At 45.8% G+C, this 18,313-nt stretch overlaps 2 protein-coding genes across 2 annotated transcripts in view; one reads left to right on the forward strand and one right to left on the reverse strand.

Moving 5' to 3' along the window:
* Positions 1–18,313, forward strand: part of LOC139992325 (kin of IRRE-like protein 1) — a 254,151-nt gene that overhangs the window by 37,760 nt on the left and 198,078 nt on the right. The window lies entirely within an intron of this gene.
* LOC139992343 (glucose dehydrogenase [FAD, quinone]) lies at positions 14,352–17,105 on the reverse strand. The gene is made up of 9 exons (XM_072013108.1): positions 16,992–17,105; positions 16,659–16,875; positions 16,423–16,551; positions 16,148–16,344; positions 15,969–16,063; positions 15,613–15,877; positions 15,060–15,528; positions 14,607–14,977; positions 14,352–14,514 (listed from the first exon to the last, which is right to left on the reverse strand). The coding sequence occupies exons 1-9, from the start codon at positions 16,992–16,994 to the stop codon at positions 14,425–14,427; spliced, it is 1,836 nt and encodes a 611-aa protein (XP_071869209.1). The 5' UTR covers positions 16,995–17,105; the 3' UTR covers positions 14,352–14,424.

Consider the following 18,313-nt stretch of genomic DNA (forward strand, 5'->3'; position numbering starts at 1 on the left):
CCGTTATATTTTTGCAAAATATGTGCACCTTTTGTTATCCGTTCGATTTACGCGATGGTGTTAAGTAGGAAAGTTTGCTTAGCGAGAGTTCATACAAAAACGAGCAGGTTAACAGAAGGGGTAATTGGCTGTGCCCTAGTGTTTCCGTGCGTTCACCCTCTCCTTATTTGCGGTTTCGTACACGCGAATAACTTGCAACGGTAGAGCAAGTATCGGGAAAGCAAACACGTGACACGAATCAAGTCGATCAACATGCCACCGCGATACACAGATTATTACAAAGGTCCAAAGAATTTTCGCGATACCGCTCGTTCGGTTTAGTGTCTTTCTCTTCTTCTTCTTCTTTCTTTTTTTTTTTTTTTTTTTTTTTAGCAAAATTAGCCACGTGCGTTTACGTATCAATTTTCTTAAGCGGCGCCGCATCGTTTCGATTCGGTTGTTGATACCGACAACGCGATCCAATTCTCACAGGTAGATGAACGTTGAGTTTGTCGCGAAACGTCATGGTGAAAACCAGCCGTAGAATTTCACGAACGTTGGTCCGTGGAAAATACTAGACGCAGACACGTCACAGAGAGCTACGAGTCACTCCATCATGATTAGTCTCTCCTTCGTTCCCCAAAGGGATGCTTCGCATTAGTTTCAATTCAAAGTAAGGCGATAGCTGATTAATATGCCTCGTATAATTAATCCTAGCCTCCATTAGCGAGCACTAGGATTTGCCTGGATCTCTCGGTTCTCTGTTTTGGTATCAGCGGTCTACACTTACGAGACTATGTCGTTATCGCGCACTGAGAGTTTCCCCGCACGATTTCGTGCCCACGTCGCGAGTTCGTTGCTTTCGTTTTAACCCAGCGTTACTTTCTACCGAGTCGTATCGCGATCGCGTTCGAGCGTAAAGAGGATCGATTTCTGTCAGAATTCAGGGCTGCTCCGGGGTCGAATAAAATTTTCACTGGCCGCTCGCTACTCGATTTTCGCAACACGTTCGGTCAAAGACGAATTTTCGTTCTGTGAATTCCAAACGTCCAATTCGCAAGGAGTATTCCAGACCAGACATAGATAGCTACGGAGAGGCGAGTCGTTGGCGCAATTTTACTTTTCCACGATTTTGTCAGAGAACGGTGTTTGTTGTCGTGAACGATACGAACGGGTTGCATCGAGTCGACTCGAATTACGAAACCCGCCCGTTAAGTGAGGATCGAGATCGAGAAAAGAATGGCGGAAGATAGCATGGAAGAATCGTTTAAAGTTAATTAATGGCACGGTATCTGAGAGATCGCGGCGAGCAACAATTTGTCTGGAGGTGATGGTCGGAAACGAACCTCGAGGAAAACGTACGATGAAGGCATGATAGAAGTCTACCGATACAAAGCGAGTGCCAGGCCGACGATTGACGCGACTCGCAAATCGCCTTTTCGCTCACGTCCTTTCGCGGATGTGCATTTACATTAAAGCTTCTTAGCAAGTACTTACACGAATCCTTTATTTAGCCATCATTCGCATCGCCGTGACGCGTATCATTCGAACGTTGGACCGCGAATATGAGAGAGGGTTCGATTTTGTGCCAGCCAAGAAAAGGGGGAAGATCCGTTTAACGAAGTTAGCGAGCTGCAAAAGCGAAATCAAATTTCATGGAGGTAGGGACGATGCAAGGTGCGAAGCACGAAAAGTAGCTTCGCAAAGTACTTATACTTGGAAAGCTTCTTTTAACGAGAAATTTACATCAAGTTTTCCTCCTGCTACTTTAGCAGTCGGAAAGTATTGTCGCAACTAATTACTTGTTTCAGGAATCATTAAGTGCGATTAAGCGTATCGTCCTCGTTAAAGATGCGATTCGTATCGGTAACCTTTTGGCAACTATAGAAAATTCGTCTTAGGTACCTTCCTTTGGAAAATGCCTCGCAACGATAAGTCCCGTGCCATTTAAAAGAAGCGAGCTCCTGTTTTCAAAGATGGATCTTTGGGAAAAAGCTTTTCAAAGCGAAACACGCGATCCTGCTTACGGCCGACCCATCGTTTCTTTCAGAAGTTGGACCGAAACGCGACGTTTTTTTCTTTTTTTTTTTCTTTTTTTTTTTAGGAAAAAATATTATTCGCGGTAATGTACACGCAGAGGCAACGACATCGAAACGAAGCCAGGAAACCCGGTCACGCGAACGCGTGTCTCGCCTGATTCGGGCGTTTACCTTTAGATCGCGGCAATCGTAGCGATCGCTGCGATAAGATGGTTTAGAAACGATTTAGACGATCTAACGTTCTTTGCTGGTTGCGAGCGGCAGCTCGCGCTCTATTTCGAGTCTGTACACGAAAGACACGCGACTATGATAGATTCGATCGGAGCAACGCGGTATTGCCACGAGCTTCGTTCGAGTGCGAGCAACTCGCTCTCTTTCAAGTTTCGATAATTAACATCTATGATAATCATCGAGGTAAACAAGTCCATTCATCGAGAACAAGGATAGCAGGTGTAAACAATCTGGTATAATTAATCGCGAGGTAAAAGTCGAGTTGAATGGTAAGGTGGAGTAAGCGAAGCGAATAGCGGTGCTGCCAGTCGAGACACCGGTGCGCGATTTAAACGACGAAACGAGGAGGAGACCGAGCTCCTCTCGAACACGTTCCATTGCTCGGCAGCTGGCACGATAAATGAAATGCCAAGAAAATGAACGATACGCGCTTTGGTGCGACGCAGTCTCGCGAATGAGCGGACGTATCGCGACACCGGCTATTCTTTGCTGAGAGGGCGATATTGCATTCTCTTCAGTTAGTCTCTGCCGCGGATTAAAATGGAAGAAGGAAAGAGAAGCGCAACGCTCGGAGTACGGAGAGAATGGGCGCGAAAGCCAGAGTAGACCGGAAGAGTAAAAGAGCGATCGCGTACACGTGGGAATTATGCTCATTGCGAATGGGAAATACTGTTCGATCGATGACGAACGAGAAATTCTGTTTACCGGTCTTATCTTTACCCTATTTCGCTCCTCTTAAGCAAGTCCATGCGTTTGTGCTGCGCTCGTACTGGACGCGCGTCCCGTTTTTTTTTTTTTTTTTTTTTTTTTTTAGGAATCTTTTGTTCAACAACGTGCTATTAGTTTAGCGAGATATCGCGGCACTCACAATTTCGATTTTTGCGAAGAACGGAATTCGTGGATGCACGAGCTTTTGCGATGCTTAGCCGGAGGAGGTGCAGAGGGATGACGTGTGAATACAAAAATAAAGCGCACAGAGGTTGCTCTAATTGCGCACATTCTCGACCAGCTATCCAAGCGACGATAAAGCCGATCGACGGCACCTCTTTGACGGATTATCGAAAATCGATTTGCCCAGTAGCCAATTAACCACCAAGTCATTACCGGCCGTAATTATGCCGATACTGATCTCGAAACGCGTTTCAATTGATAATAATAACGATAATGGTTGCATAGGACGGGTTTGCACTCGAAAGCGGATCGTTCGCTCGGTTGTCGCTACTGTCACGAGTTACCGTCCTTTCTACCGCTACTGCCATTGCCATCGTCACGGCTGCCAACGACTATGTTATTCCTCGCTTAAAAATGCATGCAATAACGCAGCTAATTTTCTGCACGCGTTGATTACGCCCAGAAAATACGCCAGTTGATATGTGCCGCGAACCCCTGCTGCATCATCCGCGAAAGAAAGAATCGCTTTTTCCTACCGTCATAAATCAAAAATCGTATATGTAACGCGTCACTGGCCGTCACGAGCTTAACGCGGCGATTCGTCGAACGTCGCGTTATCGCGGTCGTGCCTGTCATATCTCGACCAATCGTTAATGCGTTTTTCTTTTTTAACTCGATAATACGATAAGCTAGAACAAAAAAAAAAAAAAAAAAGGAGAAGGATAATAAAAGGAAGAATAAAAATCGTATGGCAGCCGTCGCGATTGTTTATAAAAAGACGTATTGTTAGCCGCATACATAATTCGGTCGGGTCGACGTATAACGGAAGTACCATCATGAGAAGGGAAAGCACAGACGAAGGAAGGAAAAAGAATGAAAAAAAATTGGCACGTTAATGACGAAGAGAATGGCTCGTTTGGAGCAAGAAAAGGGGCGGGAGGGGTTTAGGGGATGGAGGTTACGCCGAGCGGAAGGAAAGTAAAGTTACCGAGGGGCGTACGCCTTTCGTTATATATGGAACGGCGAGAAAAGTGGGTCGTTCGCAGCAGCGCTTATCGTTCGTAGTTAGTGGCTTGGAAATGATGCCGGTTTTTTCACCGATCCCTTCTTTGGCTAGCATCGTCGTCGTTTCGTTGGTCCAATTATGTTCAACAACAGTTTCGTAGGCCGATAGGTCTTGCGACAGAATGCGGCGTGTAGTCGTCGAACATCGTTGAAACGCCGATACCTCGACTGCGCTAGGAAATTGATTAACGCTGGCTAACCCAGCGACTCGTTAGCGGTGATCATCGTTATTACGAAAGTTTGCGCGAAAAATAACTCGCAGCCCAATAACAATAGCCAACAAATATTGGAGCTCGTTACATAATTTTAGAGCAGCCGTTTACGTTTGGTAATTAGCGCCTGAGTATGTATTCTAGATCAGTTATCGAACATTCTTCGTGGTGGCCACAATTTTACGATAATTCGTTGCACGCTTGCGGTATCCTATCAAAATGTTCAGCGTATCGTTAATAATTTCGAAGTTAACATCGAGGATGCGGAGTTCGATCCTTAACAGCATCCTTCGGTATCGAGATGGAAATCGAAACGAGTCGCAGGGAGGATGAGCGTCGGTGAAATCGTGCAATCCTCCAATAATCATCGTGAAATTCGTGTTTTCACGGCTCGGATTGTTGGTCGCGGAACGCGACTGGTGACACCGATCGCGCAGGACAAATGTACAAATATTGTTGCGCTTCGTAAAACGCAAAAACAACGACGCTCGTCAAGCAGGGAATTTATGTATCGCGCGGTTCCGTTGCGGTGACCAACCGTTGCGCCTGCCATTAGTTTCCCGTTACCATCCTTTTTCGCCTTGTTTCCGTCGTACCCGTTTCCGGTTTCGCGTAGATGCACATGTGCGTCATCTTCCTTTTCTCTATTCTCCCTTCTGCCATCCTCTATCGCTCCTGGAACCTTTACATTCTCCCTCTTCGATCTCTCTCTCTCTCTCTCTCTCTCTCTCTCTCTATCTCCAGCGTTGTTCGCTTTTTGGTCGATCTATGGACAATATGGACATACCCGAGGGGACAAGAAGTTCCCAATTCGCGTGTTCGTACCTGCGCGTCACAGATTGCAATTGCATTAAGCTGCAATTTTGCTCTGCAAAAAATGCGCTGTTCAGCTTGAGCAAATACGTGACGCACACGGCGCCGGCCTGTGTCTATTAATTTCGCATTGAAACTGTGTCGCAGTACGGTCGAAATCATTCTCTTCGACGTGCCGCTTATTTTTCTGCCTCTCGATTTTCCTTTCGTTCTCTCTTTTATTTTCCTTTTCGTCTTTTTTCCCCTCCCTCCGTTAGGACACGGCGATGGTGAAAAATATAGCAAAAATAGGGGTGAGCGGTCAAAAGATATTCGTGATTCCCGTTGATCGTTCTCGTATGGAAAAAAAGTCGATCGACCCGTTTTCAGCATTCAATTCTTTTGTAGTCGACTCTTTTTACGGGACAGCGTTTCCGTCCTGAAAAAAATTCATCCACGAGTCAGGAGATCCTAGCGAGGAAGCATAAATAAATGAATAGTCTAGCGGGTCTTTGGCGAACCTTCGGTGAATGGTACACCAAGGAGTATTTTAACAAAGAAAGTTTTTTAGAAACACGAGAGGCCTTTGAGGTTCGCCTTGCGTAAAGAGCTTTTCACGAATTTCCTCTGTCACATTGCTCCGCGACAACTCTTTGATAAGCCGATTTGAATGCAGTTAATAACCGAACGCGTTAGCTAATTTGCTCGGAATTTTTCGCCTCTCTGCCACATAAAATCTCGTGAATAGGAGACGTCGTTCCGAATCGACGGCGTGTTTGTCATGTTCCAGATTGTCTCTGGTATCTGCGCGATTTTATATTTGAACGGTGCTCCAACGATACGGGACCAGTTTCGTTATTGCGTGTAACTTATCGTAACGAGGATATTCGAGGATTTCGAAACGGTTCGAGCCGAGTCTTTCGAAAAGAAAGAAATTTTACCGATTTCAAGCCTGTGGACCCTTTGCCACTCGTCGGTCAAGGACTCTGAGACAAGGATAGAGTGACAGGACGTTTTATTTATTTTACCATCCTTCGAACCCCTCGTAACACGGAAACTATAAAGGGCTCTACCGAATCCCGATCGCAAATTGGGGCAAACGGTCCTCGTCGTTGAACAAATCGGTGCCATTAAGGTGTCGCGTCCTATGCCTCTATTTCTCCTTTCACCGCTCCAACATTACCCCAGATTGCCCTAGATAATATTTTTCGTTGCTCTCGTAGTTTGAGCTAAAATGTCAAACGCGTCGATGCGTCGCTTTATTTCGAACGTCGTTTGTATCTCGCAAGAACCAGGGGAAATGTGTTGGCATTGTGAGCGATCTATCTTCAATGATTGCGCCGGAATAAAGGATGCGCTGTTTCTCTTCTTAAGTGGCCATTCGTGGCGAATACTCTGAGCAAACGAGAGGTACCTTTAAGCGAACCATCATTCTGCGTGTATTTCGCAAACAATAAGGACAATCGTTCCTTGTTAAGAGAACTATAACAGAGTGAATTAAATGTAAGTTCAGCCGCTTGTGTTTCGTGTTTCCTAATTCGAAGATGAGGAGGATTATTGGTGCATGAATTCGTATGCGTCGTTTTTACGCGCTTTTTTATTATCCACCTAGAGCTGACTTTGTACCATTAACCGGTTTTACGTTACTCTTATGCACTTTATGCCGCGAGTAGCGCGGTTAAACCTCTCGAATAGCCATAAATTCACATCGATTTTTCGAAATACGATAGTATTTTCCGCGACAGGTATTCGCACGAAAGAAAATTGCGATTCTTTGGACGAACTCGCTGGCAAAAGCTCGGTAGTGGCAAGCACGCGATTAATCATCGTTGAACGTTAGCAATCGAATGTCGAATCGTAACGCGAGAAGTAAGTGGGTCTTTGAGAACGACAGCGTCCGACACTCGGCGTCCACTCGAACGTGGTCGAGATAGGCCGTCATCGATAGCTTTTGTTCTAATGAAAAAAGTGAATCAATATTGACGTCCAGACGCGACAGTTAACCGCGTTACGCGTAACAGCTGACTCGATTGCCGAGCCTTTTCCCTGTACCTGGAACTGACAACGATCGATACTCTCGTTTCGAAACTGGCTGACTGGCTGCGACGCGACGCTTCGTTTTGGCATCGATGGTTTCTCTCGTGACGAAAAGAACGGAATCACTGTGTAGATTAAAATACGAGGGATAACCGTTTTCTCCGCTGGAATCTCGTCGGACAGCTGAGCATTCCGTCAATGTTTCAAATTAATAGCGATCGACGTAGGATACGTGTCTGCGTATCGACAGCGGCTACGTTATCGAATCCTCTTTTTAACGAGAAACAAATTTTCGTCCTTTTGATCATCTCGATGCTATCGTGGATGCGCTAATCCGTAGAAACGCGATATTCACGTAAATTCTCAATCTCCGCGTTCTCCGAAATTCATCGAAGGGTGAGCGAAGCAAAAGAGATACGGTCGGTCGCTCGACGAACAAGCTTCGATCCGACTGTACTGGGAGAACAATACGACGAATATTCGTGTTCGGTGACAGATGGTTCGATCGGTGAAATCGGTAATAGCAGTTGCTTAGTGGCGGTGGTCGTACGGATGACGCGCTATTGTCGCAGAAGCAACTATAGACAATCGAGGGTAAAAGGGGTGGATGAGCTAGTGACTGAACTTGCTATCTCGCGTCAGTAGGATGTTGGTAGCAGCGACGGGCACCAGGTAAGCGTGCTGACTACACCGGTGGCAAGGGTGGATTTAACAAGCGATGTTATCTACTCGGATGAATGCCGACCGCCCCTTGCCCTCTTCGACCGGTCCTCGACTCGGCTCGATAGTATCTTCTTGGGCTACTTGCATCATCCTCGTCGTCGAGAACCTCGGCAACGAATGCGAAAACTCGCCTTTCTCCAGCTTCTCCCTTTAAAGAGTCTTTTTTCACGCGCGTCGCTGCTTCGCCGGCTGCGAGAGAAAACCGCGTCTCGAGAGTCCGCCACGACAGTCAAAACTCCATGCTCTCGAGAGTATCCGGTTGAGAATACCATCGAAACGTTCGAATGCTGTATTCCTTCGCGAAACCGAGTTGATCATCGCTCCGTGGACCAAAATTCGAGAAGAAGGTAAAGGAGCGCGAACGACTGACGGAATATCGACCGCGAGCAGGATCATAGTAAAAGAGCGGCAACGAAGGTGGTGCCGGGATAGCAATTTCGTCGTACGATAAAATTTTGGAAGGAATTTCTCAAACCGACTTACACGAAGGTTGAAATCGAGGTCGTAAAGAGGGATGAAATGGAGTCAAGTATTTCACGGGTCGACCGTTTGTTTCTAGAACAAAGAGAGCCCTGAAAAGCCCTGGCCAACGTCATTCCGAGACAACGTAGGAAACACCGGGCTCCCGATGAATAACGACATTACTCGTCCCTGTTACTTTTATCATTTTTCTCTTCTACGCCGCCGCGATTCCCCTCCATTTCTTTTTTCCTTCCTAAATATGTGTATACGCGTGTATACTACGCAAATTTCTCACGCGTCTCTCGCGTGGGGGTGAAGAACGCTAACCAAGCCCATTAATCTCGCTGCCACCCTGAAGTTTCTCGTTTCGGGGTGCATCCACGTGCCCGGACACTCGGCTACGGGAGACTCGGGACGGTAATTAAAGCGTGAATAAATAAAGCTGCAGGCGTAAATCCAGCGGCATAAAAAACTCCAGACCGCTGAATGAAGACGAAGAAAAAGAGGAACTTCCTCTCGACTATGAAGGAGAATCGAAATGTCTGGAAAGAAAGTAACGAAGATACGCGTCACAGGGGTTTGCTTCGCGGCATCTTCATCGTCGATCTCTTCTAGCGGTTCGTTCTTTTCAACTTTCTGTCGGATTCATTTAATCGCGATTCACCTTTACCTTTTGAAACGACGTGACGCAATGTCTAGCGGATTATCGAATCGTCACGTTCTATTAGACGGAAACGTAAAAGGTCACGGACCGCGGCGTGCCACCGACAACGAATAAAAGGCAAAAGGCGAAAGACTGTGAGTTTATGCGATACGGACACGGCAGCGTCAAAAGAGAATCGGAACGGCGGAAAAGTTTCGCTTCCGCGCGACCCACAGAGCCGCGATTTGTTTCGCTTTTATCACGAGAAAGCTGAAAACGATCCGACGCGGTATATAAACGGCGTCGACAGCGTTGCTCGCTTATAAAACGGCCGTCTATGTGTACGTTTTAAAAGGAAGAGAGAAAGGAACAGTGGACGGTAAGATATTGGCCGATTCACTTACTCTCATGAATATGTATTCGCGTAGCAGTCTGTAGACTTCCGCCCGGCAATCATTATTCTTAATAACCGCCATTACAGGCGGCGTGCCGCGAGGATTTTTCAACGCTTGGATGCGGCGTGACAGCGTAAAACGACGATAATAAAATTATGCGCCGGATAGGATCACACCGGACGCGTTGAAACTCGATTCTCGCGGGAAGGATACCACGGGGGAAGCAACGAAATCGGGCAAAAACCGAGATCCCTTTATCCTATTTCTTCGCCCCAAACGACGATTTCCGTGGACGCCTTTGGACGCGTATCGATTTTCTGCGGTTGGCATAAACACGCCGTAAGGATTTTCACAGAGAAACGATCAAGATCGGTAAATGACGCGCGTTTGACCAGATTCGTCCTCCCGCCTCTGTAGTTTCTTCAGGCTACTCACGTACATTTTGCTCGCGTTGTTTCCCCGACCATCAGCGTCGCGGCGCAATATTTACGGGCTTGCTTATATCCCACGGCTTACACGCGTTTGCATTATTGACGCGGTTGGTAAGAACCTGTTCCCTCGAGGCCAGCTATCGTCGGTAATGGTTGCTCTCTGCAGTTGGCTGGCCCAAACAATTTCAAGATAGTAACGTCGTATTTGTACGCATTTACTCGTGAACGGCTGTGTAAGAAAATCAAGAAGAACCTTCGCACGTCCCGGCTACCGGCAACGAGGTTAATTACCTATCGCGTTTCCACCGCTTCGCCTGGGAATACTAAAACGAGCCAGCTGCATTCAACCCTATTTTTTCAGAGGCTTTTGTGCTCTTCCTATCGCGGTTTTTAATAATCCGCTCGTATTACTTTCCGCCCTTAATTCCGCTCCCCAGTGTACTTTCAGTTCTTGATTCTTTACTGTGCCACGTTTTTTTCACGAGAAATGAAATTGAGTTTCGTTCCGTCCAAGTTATTACCCGAATCGTGTCACGAATGGGAAACGGCGTGTGCGTGAAACGAGCGCGCCAACCTTCTCTCTATCTCTCGACGAGGCTTAAACGCTTTAAGACAGAATCCGACGCGATGCGATGAGAATCAGTCATCCGAAACACCGATACCTTCGTATAATTACGTTACACACGAAACAAATCTTTCTCGTGGATAACCGACGAACGTCCTGGGAGCTCTCTCGCAGTAAGACAAAACGGGACGAGGCGGGACGACAAACGGTGTTTAAGTCTCACAGCCGAAACTCTTGTTCGAATTGCAAAGCGCATTTGCGCGTTACGCTGCTATTCTATGCAACCGCAATTACTCGAGATGACGTCGCGAATGGAGACAACTGCCGACGAGGTCTGGATCCGTCTGAGGAAACAAGAGTCGACCGCAGCGTGGAAGGGGTAAGAAGGAAGAAAGGAAAGGAACGGGCGCGTCCGTGTTGAACGCTACTGCTGCCGCTGCTGCTGCTATGCTTTTCTTTAACCGGGTTTCCACGATCCGTCCTCGTCCCGCGATTCTTCTTTTCCTTTCCCTTTTGTAACAGCGGTTGCTGTTCGTGCGAGAGTAACGAACCTCGGTCTTTAGACGGAGGCTTCGTCGTCCGCTATTGCGAGACGGTATTGCGATCGCGCGTTCACGGCGCGCCGCGTGTGCACCCTCGATCCACCAAAAGGCTCCGGTAAACAAACTTGGTGCACGCGTTGCAGCACGGCTACGCGACAAAGCGCATTATGCGGCTCGTTCGTCGCGCTCCCAGCGTTGCATCGACCAACCTTCGGGATTCGACAGATTACTACCGCGCGTGATGTCACGCGGCTGGTCCGGCTTCGCCGTTCCATCTTGTTCAAACATCCAACGATATTTTCTACCCTCTAAGCTCCTCCTTGGATTCCCGAGGAAACTCGTGGACAGTTTCTGCTGGTTTCGTTTCATCGATCGATGGTCTTACCGGATAATACACATAGTTATTATTTTCTCAATTACGCTTGGATTCCTGTAGATTTTCCAACTGGCGAGACCGAGGGAAGGGTGAGGGCGTTCGAAGTCGTTGAGTCTCCGGAGGCAAACCCACGCGCGCCATTCCACCATGAATTCATTCGCACCCTCATGAAATTCAAAGCAGTCGTTACACCGCTGCAACGCTGGCACAACGACAACGAACAAGACGACGACCATGAGAACGATGGGAACGATGGTAGGCGACGAGACGCGACATCGCGGATCGTGTACGACACATTCGGCCACCCACACGCGTCTTTCAGATGTTCGATGTTTTATTTATAATTTGCTTATATCATCATCCGTTCAACCTTTCGCCGTTCGTGCCTGCTACGAGTTTTCGCGAGCTTCCTTCTTGGCGAAAAGCCGGTCCTTTAATTTCTTGGAAAATAGATACAAGCAAACACGTTACTCTCTCTCTCTCTCTATTTTCCTTTTAACTATTCGTAGTTTTCGCTGTGTCGATGAACGTCGAAACGCAATTGCTCTTTTACGAATTACGTACGTAGTCACGTTACTCTCTTGGCGATTACAAAGAACGTGTCTGGCCGGAATTTTGACTATAGCGACGGTACTTCGGAAGGGAAAGTGTTATCGTAAGTTTCAGCAGGGATGGCGTATCGCCAGGTGATTCGCTTTAATAATTCCATAGTTTACAGTTAATGGATCGCTCGGGGATTAAGTGGCGCTCGCTGTAACGCGCGTGTAGATAATTGAATGCACGCATCTAAATCCATAGCAAATTGGACGAAATCTCCATCAAACAGTTAACACTTAAGCCACCCTCGATTCTCGCGTTGCGATTCGATTAAACCCTCTGTTAAATCGCGTGTATTCCTAAAACAGGACCGGCCGCATCGGTACATCGTTCGGCGAAATAATTTTGCGACGTGACCGGCAACGCATCGATAAAGGCGTTACACGTTGAAACGGATGTTTGAAAACGATCGCGTGTAACTATCTCAATGTTTATTTTCGTTTGTAAAGAGAAAGGAAGAAGCATAGCTTACGCACGATGCGACTTTTTCTATCGCCGGCACTCCGATACATTTGCAACAGCTTGATTATTTCGCGATTTGTCGCGTGGGAAGCTTGAAAATCATCGTAACGAACGTCTCGATACGTTTCTCGGACAAATTCGACGAACGATGAAATGTCGCGACTGATTTCATTTACTCGTACTAGGCTATGCACTGTATGTACGCGTAATGGATAGACGGAACAATGAGTGGTATTTTCAGCGAACGCGTGCAACGATTCCGATCTTGGGAATCGTTTCGCAATAAATAGCGATACAGCGATACCGCGTGGAACAGCCGTGGTGACATTGGAATTACCTTCGCAAATGCGACGCATAGGTTACGCGGTATTACGGTAGCGTTAAATCGAACCCAACTGCCATTTTCAGAGTGAATGTAAAGGTACGTCGCCGGCTGTAAGGCCTCTACGATCCAAGGACTGCTTTACCGGTTGCCCTGAATGCATACTTTAAACAAATTAACCTATTCGCGATCGGACTTTTCGTATTTTCGCCGAGACTGTTTCAATCGTGGCGAACCCATCTCGGCGCAAAGCTTTGAGGCCGTTGTTATTCGTCCGTGTTCTCTAGTCTTTTCCAACAGAAGCAAAAGATTGTTGGACCGGCGTTTCTTCTTTTTTTTTTTTTTTTTTTTTCGAATAACGTTAATTAGTTTCCATGAGCGCGACGAGTTCGGATTACATGGAAGCTCGAAAGCATCGGTTTAACGACCGTCGACGGTCGGCCAACGTTTTTATCGTGCAAACGAGCCGGACGCTATAATCCACAAAGCCCGATTTCTCTGGTTCGCTCGAGGTAATGCGAATTTTTATCCAAACAATAAGAATTTCTTCGGCGTTGCGCGGGGCAAGTACGTCGCCGAGCATTCGAAGCGATCGTTAACGCTTTGAAGCGGCCATACAAACGGTCGTTAACCAATCGGCAGTACGGCAAAGAATCATTATTGTTTACCGTTGTCGTGCAGAGAACGTTTGGATCTAACGTACGCTCGAAGGAAACGTATCTGATCGCGGGAAGATTTGGACGGGTGAACAGCCACCGAGGTCGGATAAGGGTTAGCGAATACGTTCTTGCCAGCACGGAACGTACAGGCGTATGCGGCCGCGACTCTAAGGAGGTCAAGTGCACTTCTCCATGCTTCTAGCTTCCTTCGTTTTCTCGACTTGGGAGGCTACTTCGTTCCACCGATGTGACCTCCTCCGCCGTTCGTTTCTCCTTTCTCTTCTTCGTTTTTACTTTAATAATCCTGCCAGACAATATCGCGGCTCGACCTTTTCCACAGGCCATTCTTCAATCTCGAATGCATCCAACGGTATCGTTATTAATTTTAATTAAACTGCGTTATTGCCCTTTATTGTACTTCGGGAACAGTCAACGAAATTAGTTTCTCAGCTAGCGGATCGCGACCCTTTCTCGCGACGCCGCCAGACTCACCGTCATCTGCAGCGTTCCAAGTGCAGATGCGCGCGCGCGCGCGCGTACACGCCACTCCGGCGAAGGTAAATATTCGTTTTCGAACGAGGTGGATAGAAGTTTGAGATCCTCGCGAAATCACGAGGAGTTTAAAGTCTTGGAGTGTAGAGTGTTTGATGAGGAGTGTCGCGTCGTCTTCGTGCCCGTCCAATCTCCAACGGTTTTCCTTTATATCGACTGCACCGAATTAGTCAGCAGCACCGTTTACCGAATAACTTAAGTCACTTGGACTTAACAATCATTGTCCTCTTTTATAACCGTTCCACCTAACTTCGAAACTAACTCGATTCGATTCGAGTGAAATTTGTACGCGTGGAATTGCGCGATGTCAATCGAACGAGCGTTCGTTTCCGTCGGATTTCGATTTTTGATTGAAAGAGGGGAAAAAAAAAACGTATCGAAATAGAATTTATACTGTTATATTAATGGCCATTATAATTTAGTTTTTCTTTCCATAATTCACGTTCCCGTTATACTTTGATTCCCCAGTCTTGCTTGATAAAGTCTGCAGCTCTTTCTCCGACCATGTTGATCGAGGCAACAGGATTACCAGAAACCACCTATGAAACGCGTTCGGAGAAAATATTAAAATGAAATATATAGAGTCGATGAAGCGTCGAAGGTAATTTAACGAGAAATATGGAAAACGTACTCTAGGTATAACGGATGCATCGGCTACTCTCAGTCCTTTGATACCGTGCACCTTGAGTCGAGTATCTACCACGGTCATCGGATCCGAACGCGGACCCATTCTGGCGGTGCCGGTCTGATGATTTTCCGGTCTTGTGTCCCAACGTAGAGCACATTCCCAAAAGTCATAGCTGTCTGGCTTATGTTGCGAGCACGCTGGTATATTCGTGGGTTGACGCTTCAAACCTAGCTTTCGCATGATCGGGGCTTTCGATAGTTTGATGATGTGTTGGAGTCCTTGAATTATGACGCTGCGATCGTGTTCGGTCCCTAAATCGTTACTCCAGATAAAAGGTGGATCGAGTGGATCGTTGCTGTTCAACGTAATGCGACCTACAGACAGAATTCGAGCGATGAGTATGAATCGGGTGAAGAAAATAAAGTATTTTACGATATCGAGTCAAAGACAGTTCACCTCTGCTCGTTGGGTGTAGATTCACGGCCGTAAATCTGACAGTCATCTTGTTGTCTATCGTGTACAAGTCTGGGATAGCTATTTTAGGATCGCAAATTGCTTGGTAGCCGGCAAAGAATACCTGGATATCTGGATCATCCGCGGTAGTGTAATTGGATGTCAATATTCCACTAACTTGAGCCAAGCCTGTGCAAGAGAGTGGTCCAGTTTGGTCTCTGATGTACTGTTCGATGTTACTCTCGTTGAACATTGGATAATAAGTTTCGTCCAAGGTGAAGGATAGACCATAGGATTGATGGTTGTGAAGATTTTCACCAACACCTGGTAGATCCATCACTACGGGAATGTTCTTGGATTTCAAATGTTCCTTAGGTCCAATTCCGGACAACATCAATAGCTGAGGTGTGTTTACCGTTCCCGCTGACACAATCACTTCGCGTTTTGCCCTTATGATGTGCTTCTTTCCATTCTGCGAATAAGATCAATATCGAGGTTAAACTATGGAAAAGTCGTAAGAACGTCGTGATATTATAAGTTTGATACAACGTCGCACCAATAACACATCGACGCCTGTCACTTTCTTGCCAATGGACCTAATTTTGGTAACGGTGGCGTTCACGGCTACGTGAAGATTCTTACGATCCGCAACGGGTGTGATAAACGATCTAACGCTGGTCTGTCTCACACCGTTTTCACTGATAGTTTGAGCCACACTGAAACCTGTTATTTTTTCTCCGGCAAAATCTTCGGATACGCCGAAACCTACTTCGTCCGCTGCTTTGAGGATATGCCAGGCGAAAGGAGGTTGATGTGGGAACCTGTCGACATTCGGATATTAATTCGAAACGTCTATCGAAAGAAATAATTTTCAAAATACGACGGAGATGAAGATATTTCGGATCAACGAACCGTTGCACGGTCATAGGACCTCCGGTGGCATGATATTTCGCGCTAACTCTACCAATTTCCGTGTTATTCTCTGACTTGAGATAATACGGTAGCACCTGCAAGGAACATATTACGAACGTTGAACAAGATTTTCTGACGATCCACCTAATAGCCCTACAAATATCGATAAACGAACGTACGTCTTTCCAACCCCATCCTTCGGCTCCCAGTTTTACCCAATTCTCGTAATCCTTAGGATGACCTCTATGATACGCCATACCATGGTGAAGCGTCGTTCCTCCGAGATTCTTACCCCGAGGCCAAGCGCATCTTCCATTCGTACTGAGGCAGGCGTTCGATTCGTTCGACGTTTTGTATTTCCAGTCCAACTCGCTGCCTATACGTATCACGTTTTCGTTCGATTAAATCGTATTTTTCGCATAAACCGTCGCTGTGATCGAATGAAATTAATTACCGAGGTAAAGCTGAAGATTACTGGGTATTTCAGCTCCTGCCGGTTCATCGGGACCTGCTTCGACCAGTAAAACTTTCCAATCTTTGACTTCGCTCAGTCTTCCAGCCACTGCAGCTCCACCAGCACCGGCTGTACGAAAGGTGAAACGTACGAGTAGAATTTCGCGTAAAAGCCGGATAATAATTGTTTGATAAATGCTCGATAGACGATTGATTTCGAAGCTTTTCACAACTTACAACCGACAACGATAAAATCGTAACTAAGGTCTGGCTCCTTGATTGGCCTCACGCGCTTGCACGGCTCACCAACTTCCGGATTTCCCACTAACAGTACGTTGAAGATGGTCAGTAACATTGCTCCGTTGCTTGCAGAGCAAACATCCGTAAGCTGAGGACCCCCTAGGTAGGGATCCGCGCATACCATATTTGGATACGAGAAATCGAGCAAGCCCGTCTGCAATTGTGAGCAATAAGGTTACGATAGTAGGCGGAGCATAATGCTGATCCGATAAACACGTTAAAATAATCCGTTTGTACGCGGTAATTTGTAAAATAAGAATGGGAACGTACCATGTTGTCAAAGAGGATTGTAGCCAGCTACAGTTGCAAAACTACGCTCAGTAGGCTTCGTTCTGCTCAACTGACTACTGTGTGTTTTCTTACACCCACTTTTATACTTACAGTATTGTAACACCGATGCGCAAGGAAATGATAAATGAATAATTTCGAGTATACAGGTAAATCAACAGAATAATACTTTTAAATTGGCCATTATCTTAAATTATGACAGTCATTGACAAATAGCTTGTAGATAAATAATCTGTCTACAAACTCGCACAAGGACTATTGATTTTTGCCTAACGCGAGTAGGAAGTGTGTAGTCTTGTTCAAATTCTGTTAAACTAATCATTTCTCAAACACCGAAGTGTCTATTCCGCTTAATAATAAGCTATCTTTGAATGTCTTAAACAACTGTATTAATTACAAGTCAAATAATTATGCCATATTGAGAGACAACTTATCTATCGGTAATGCGAAATATTTGAAGCCACATGCTTTCGTTGTATGTATATTCCATGTATGTATTCAGGCATTAATATCTTTAAATTATCTGTTAATTTTTTCCGGCCGAAGGAATTTTTATTAGAATTAAAAATTGCTCGAAAATTTGTATACCATTACACTCGATGCTTGCAGACAATGCCGGATATTTTCCGGAACAAGTTTCCAGCAATGGACATGGAAATACAATCAAAAGATGAATTATAAACCCTTATTCGGAAGGATAGGTCAGTTTCAGTCAGGATTGTCGCAAAATTCCCTCACATTCTCCTATTCTATCCCTACGTTCTGTATATCACATGACATGAATTTTCTCCTATTCTTCTCTCCTACTGGTCTCTTCGCGTCGCGTTTACCTCACCTCCATTTGTATACAGCGACCTGTAGACTCGATAAGGAGAGTAAAATAGTGATAAGAGTGGTATAGCGCCGTGTATTCCCTGAAGAGAAAATTTTTGTGGCAGTAATGAGTTTCAATGTTGCTTGGCAGCGTTCAAGATATAATAGAAAGACAGATGATAGATCTCACAGGAATAATTTTAGCTCTGTTTCAATTTTGTATAGCGACGTTCTGTTGTTTTTAGTTCATTTTATTATCTTTTTTCTACTATTCTATTCTATCTCATTGCTAATATCCTATTACTTATTTTTATTATATTATTCATCTCGAAATATTGATTTTTGTTGCAATTCCGACTTACGGGAGACCTATGCTCTAAGCATAGAATAAGCACGACCGGTAACAGTTAACATTGATGATATTTTTCTTAGTATCAATAATAATGGGATAGTTTGAGCAACGAAAACTACGGTTAACAGAGAGAAAATCG

This window comes from Bombus fervidus, chromosome 11 (assembly GCF_041682495.2).
Source record: "Bombus fervidus isolate BK054 chromosome 11, iyBomFerv1, whole genome shotgun sequence".
NCBI classification, from domain to species: Eukaryota; Metazoa; Arthropoda; class Insecta; order Hymenoptera; family Apidae; genus Bombus; species Bombus fervidus.

Coding starts and splice junctions, on each gene's coding strand:
- LOC139992343 (XM_072013108.1), bottom strand. Junction 16,345..16,422: donor TAATCTTCAGCTTTACCTCG/GTAATTAATTTC, acceptor TGATACGTATAG/GCAGCGAGTTGGACTGGAAA. Junction 14,515..14,606: donor ATGCATCCGTTATACCTAGA/GTACGTTTTCCA, acceptor CGCGTTTCATAG/GTGGTTTCTGGTAATCCTGT.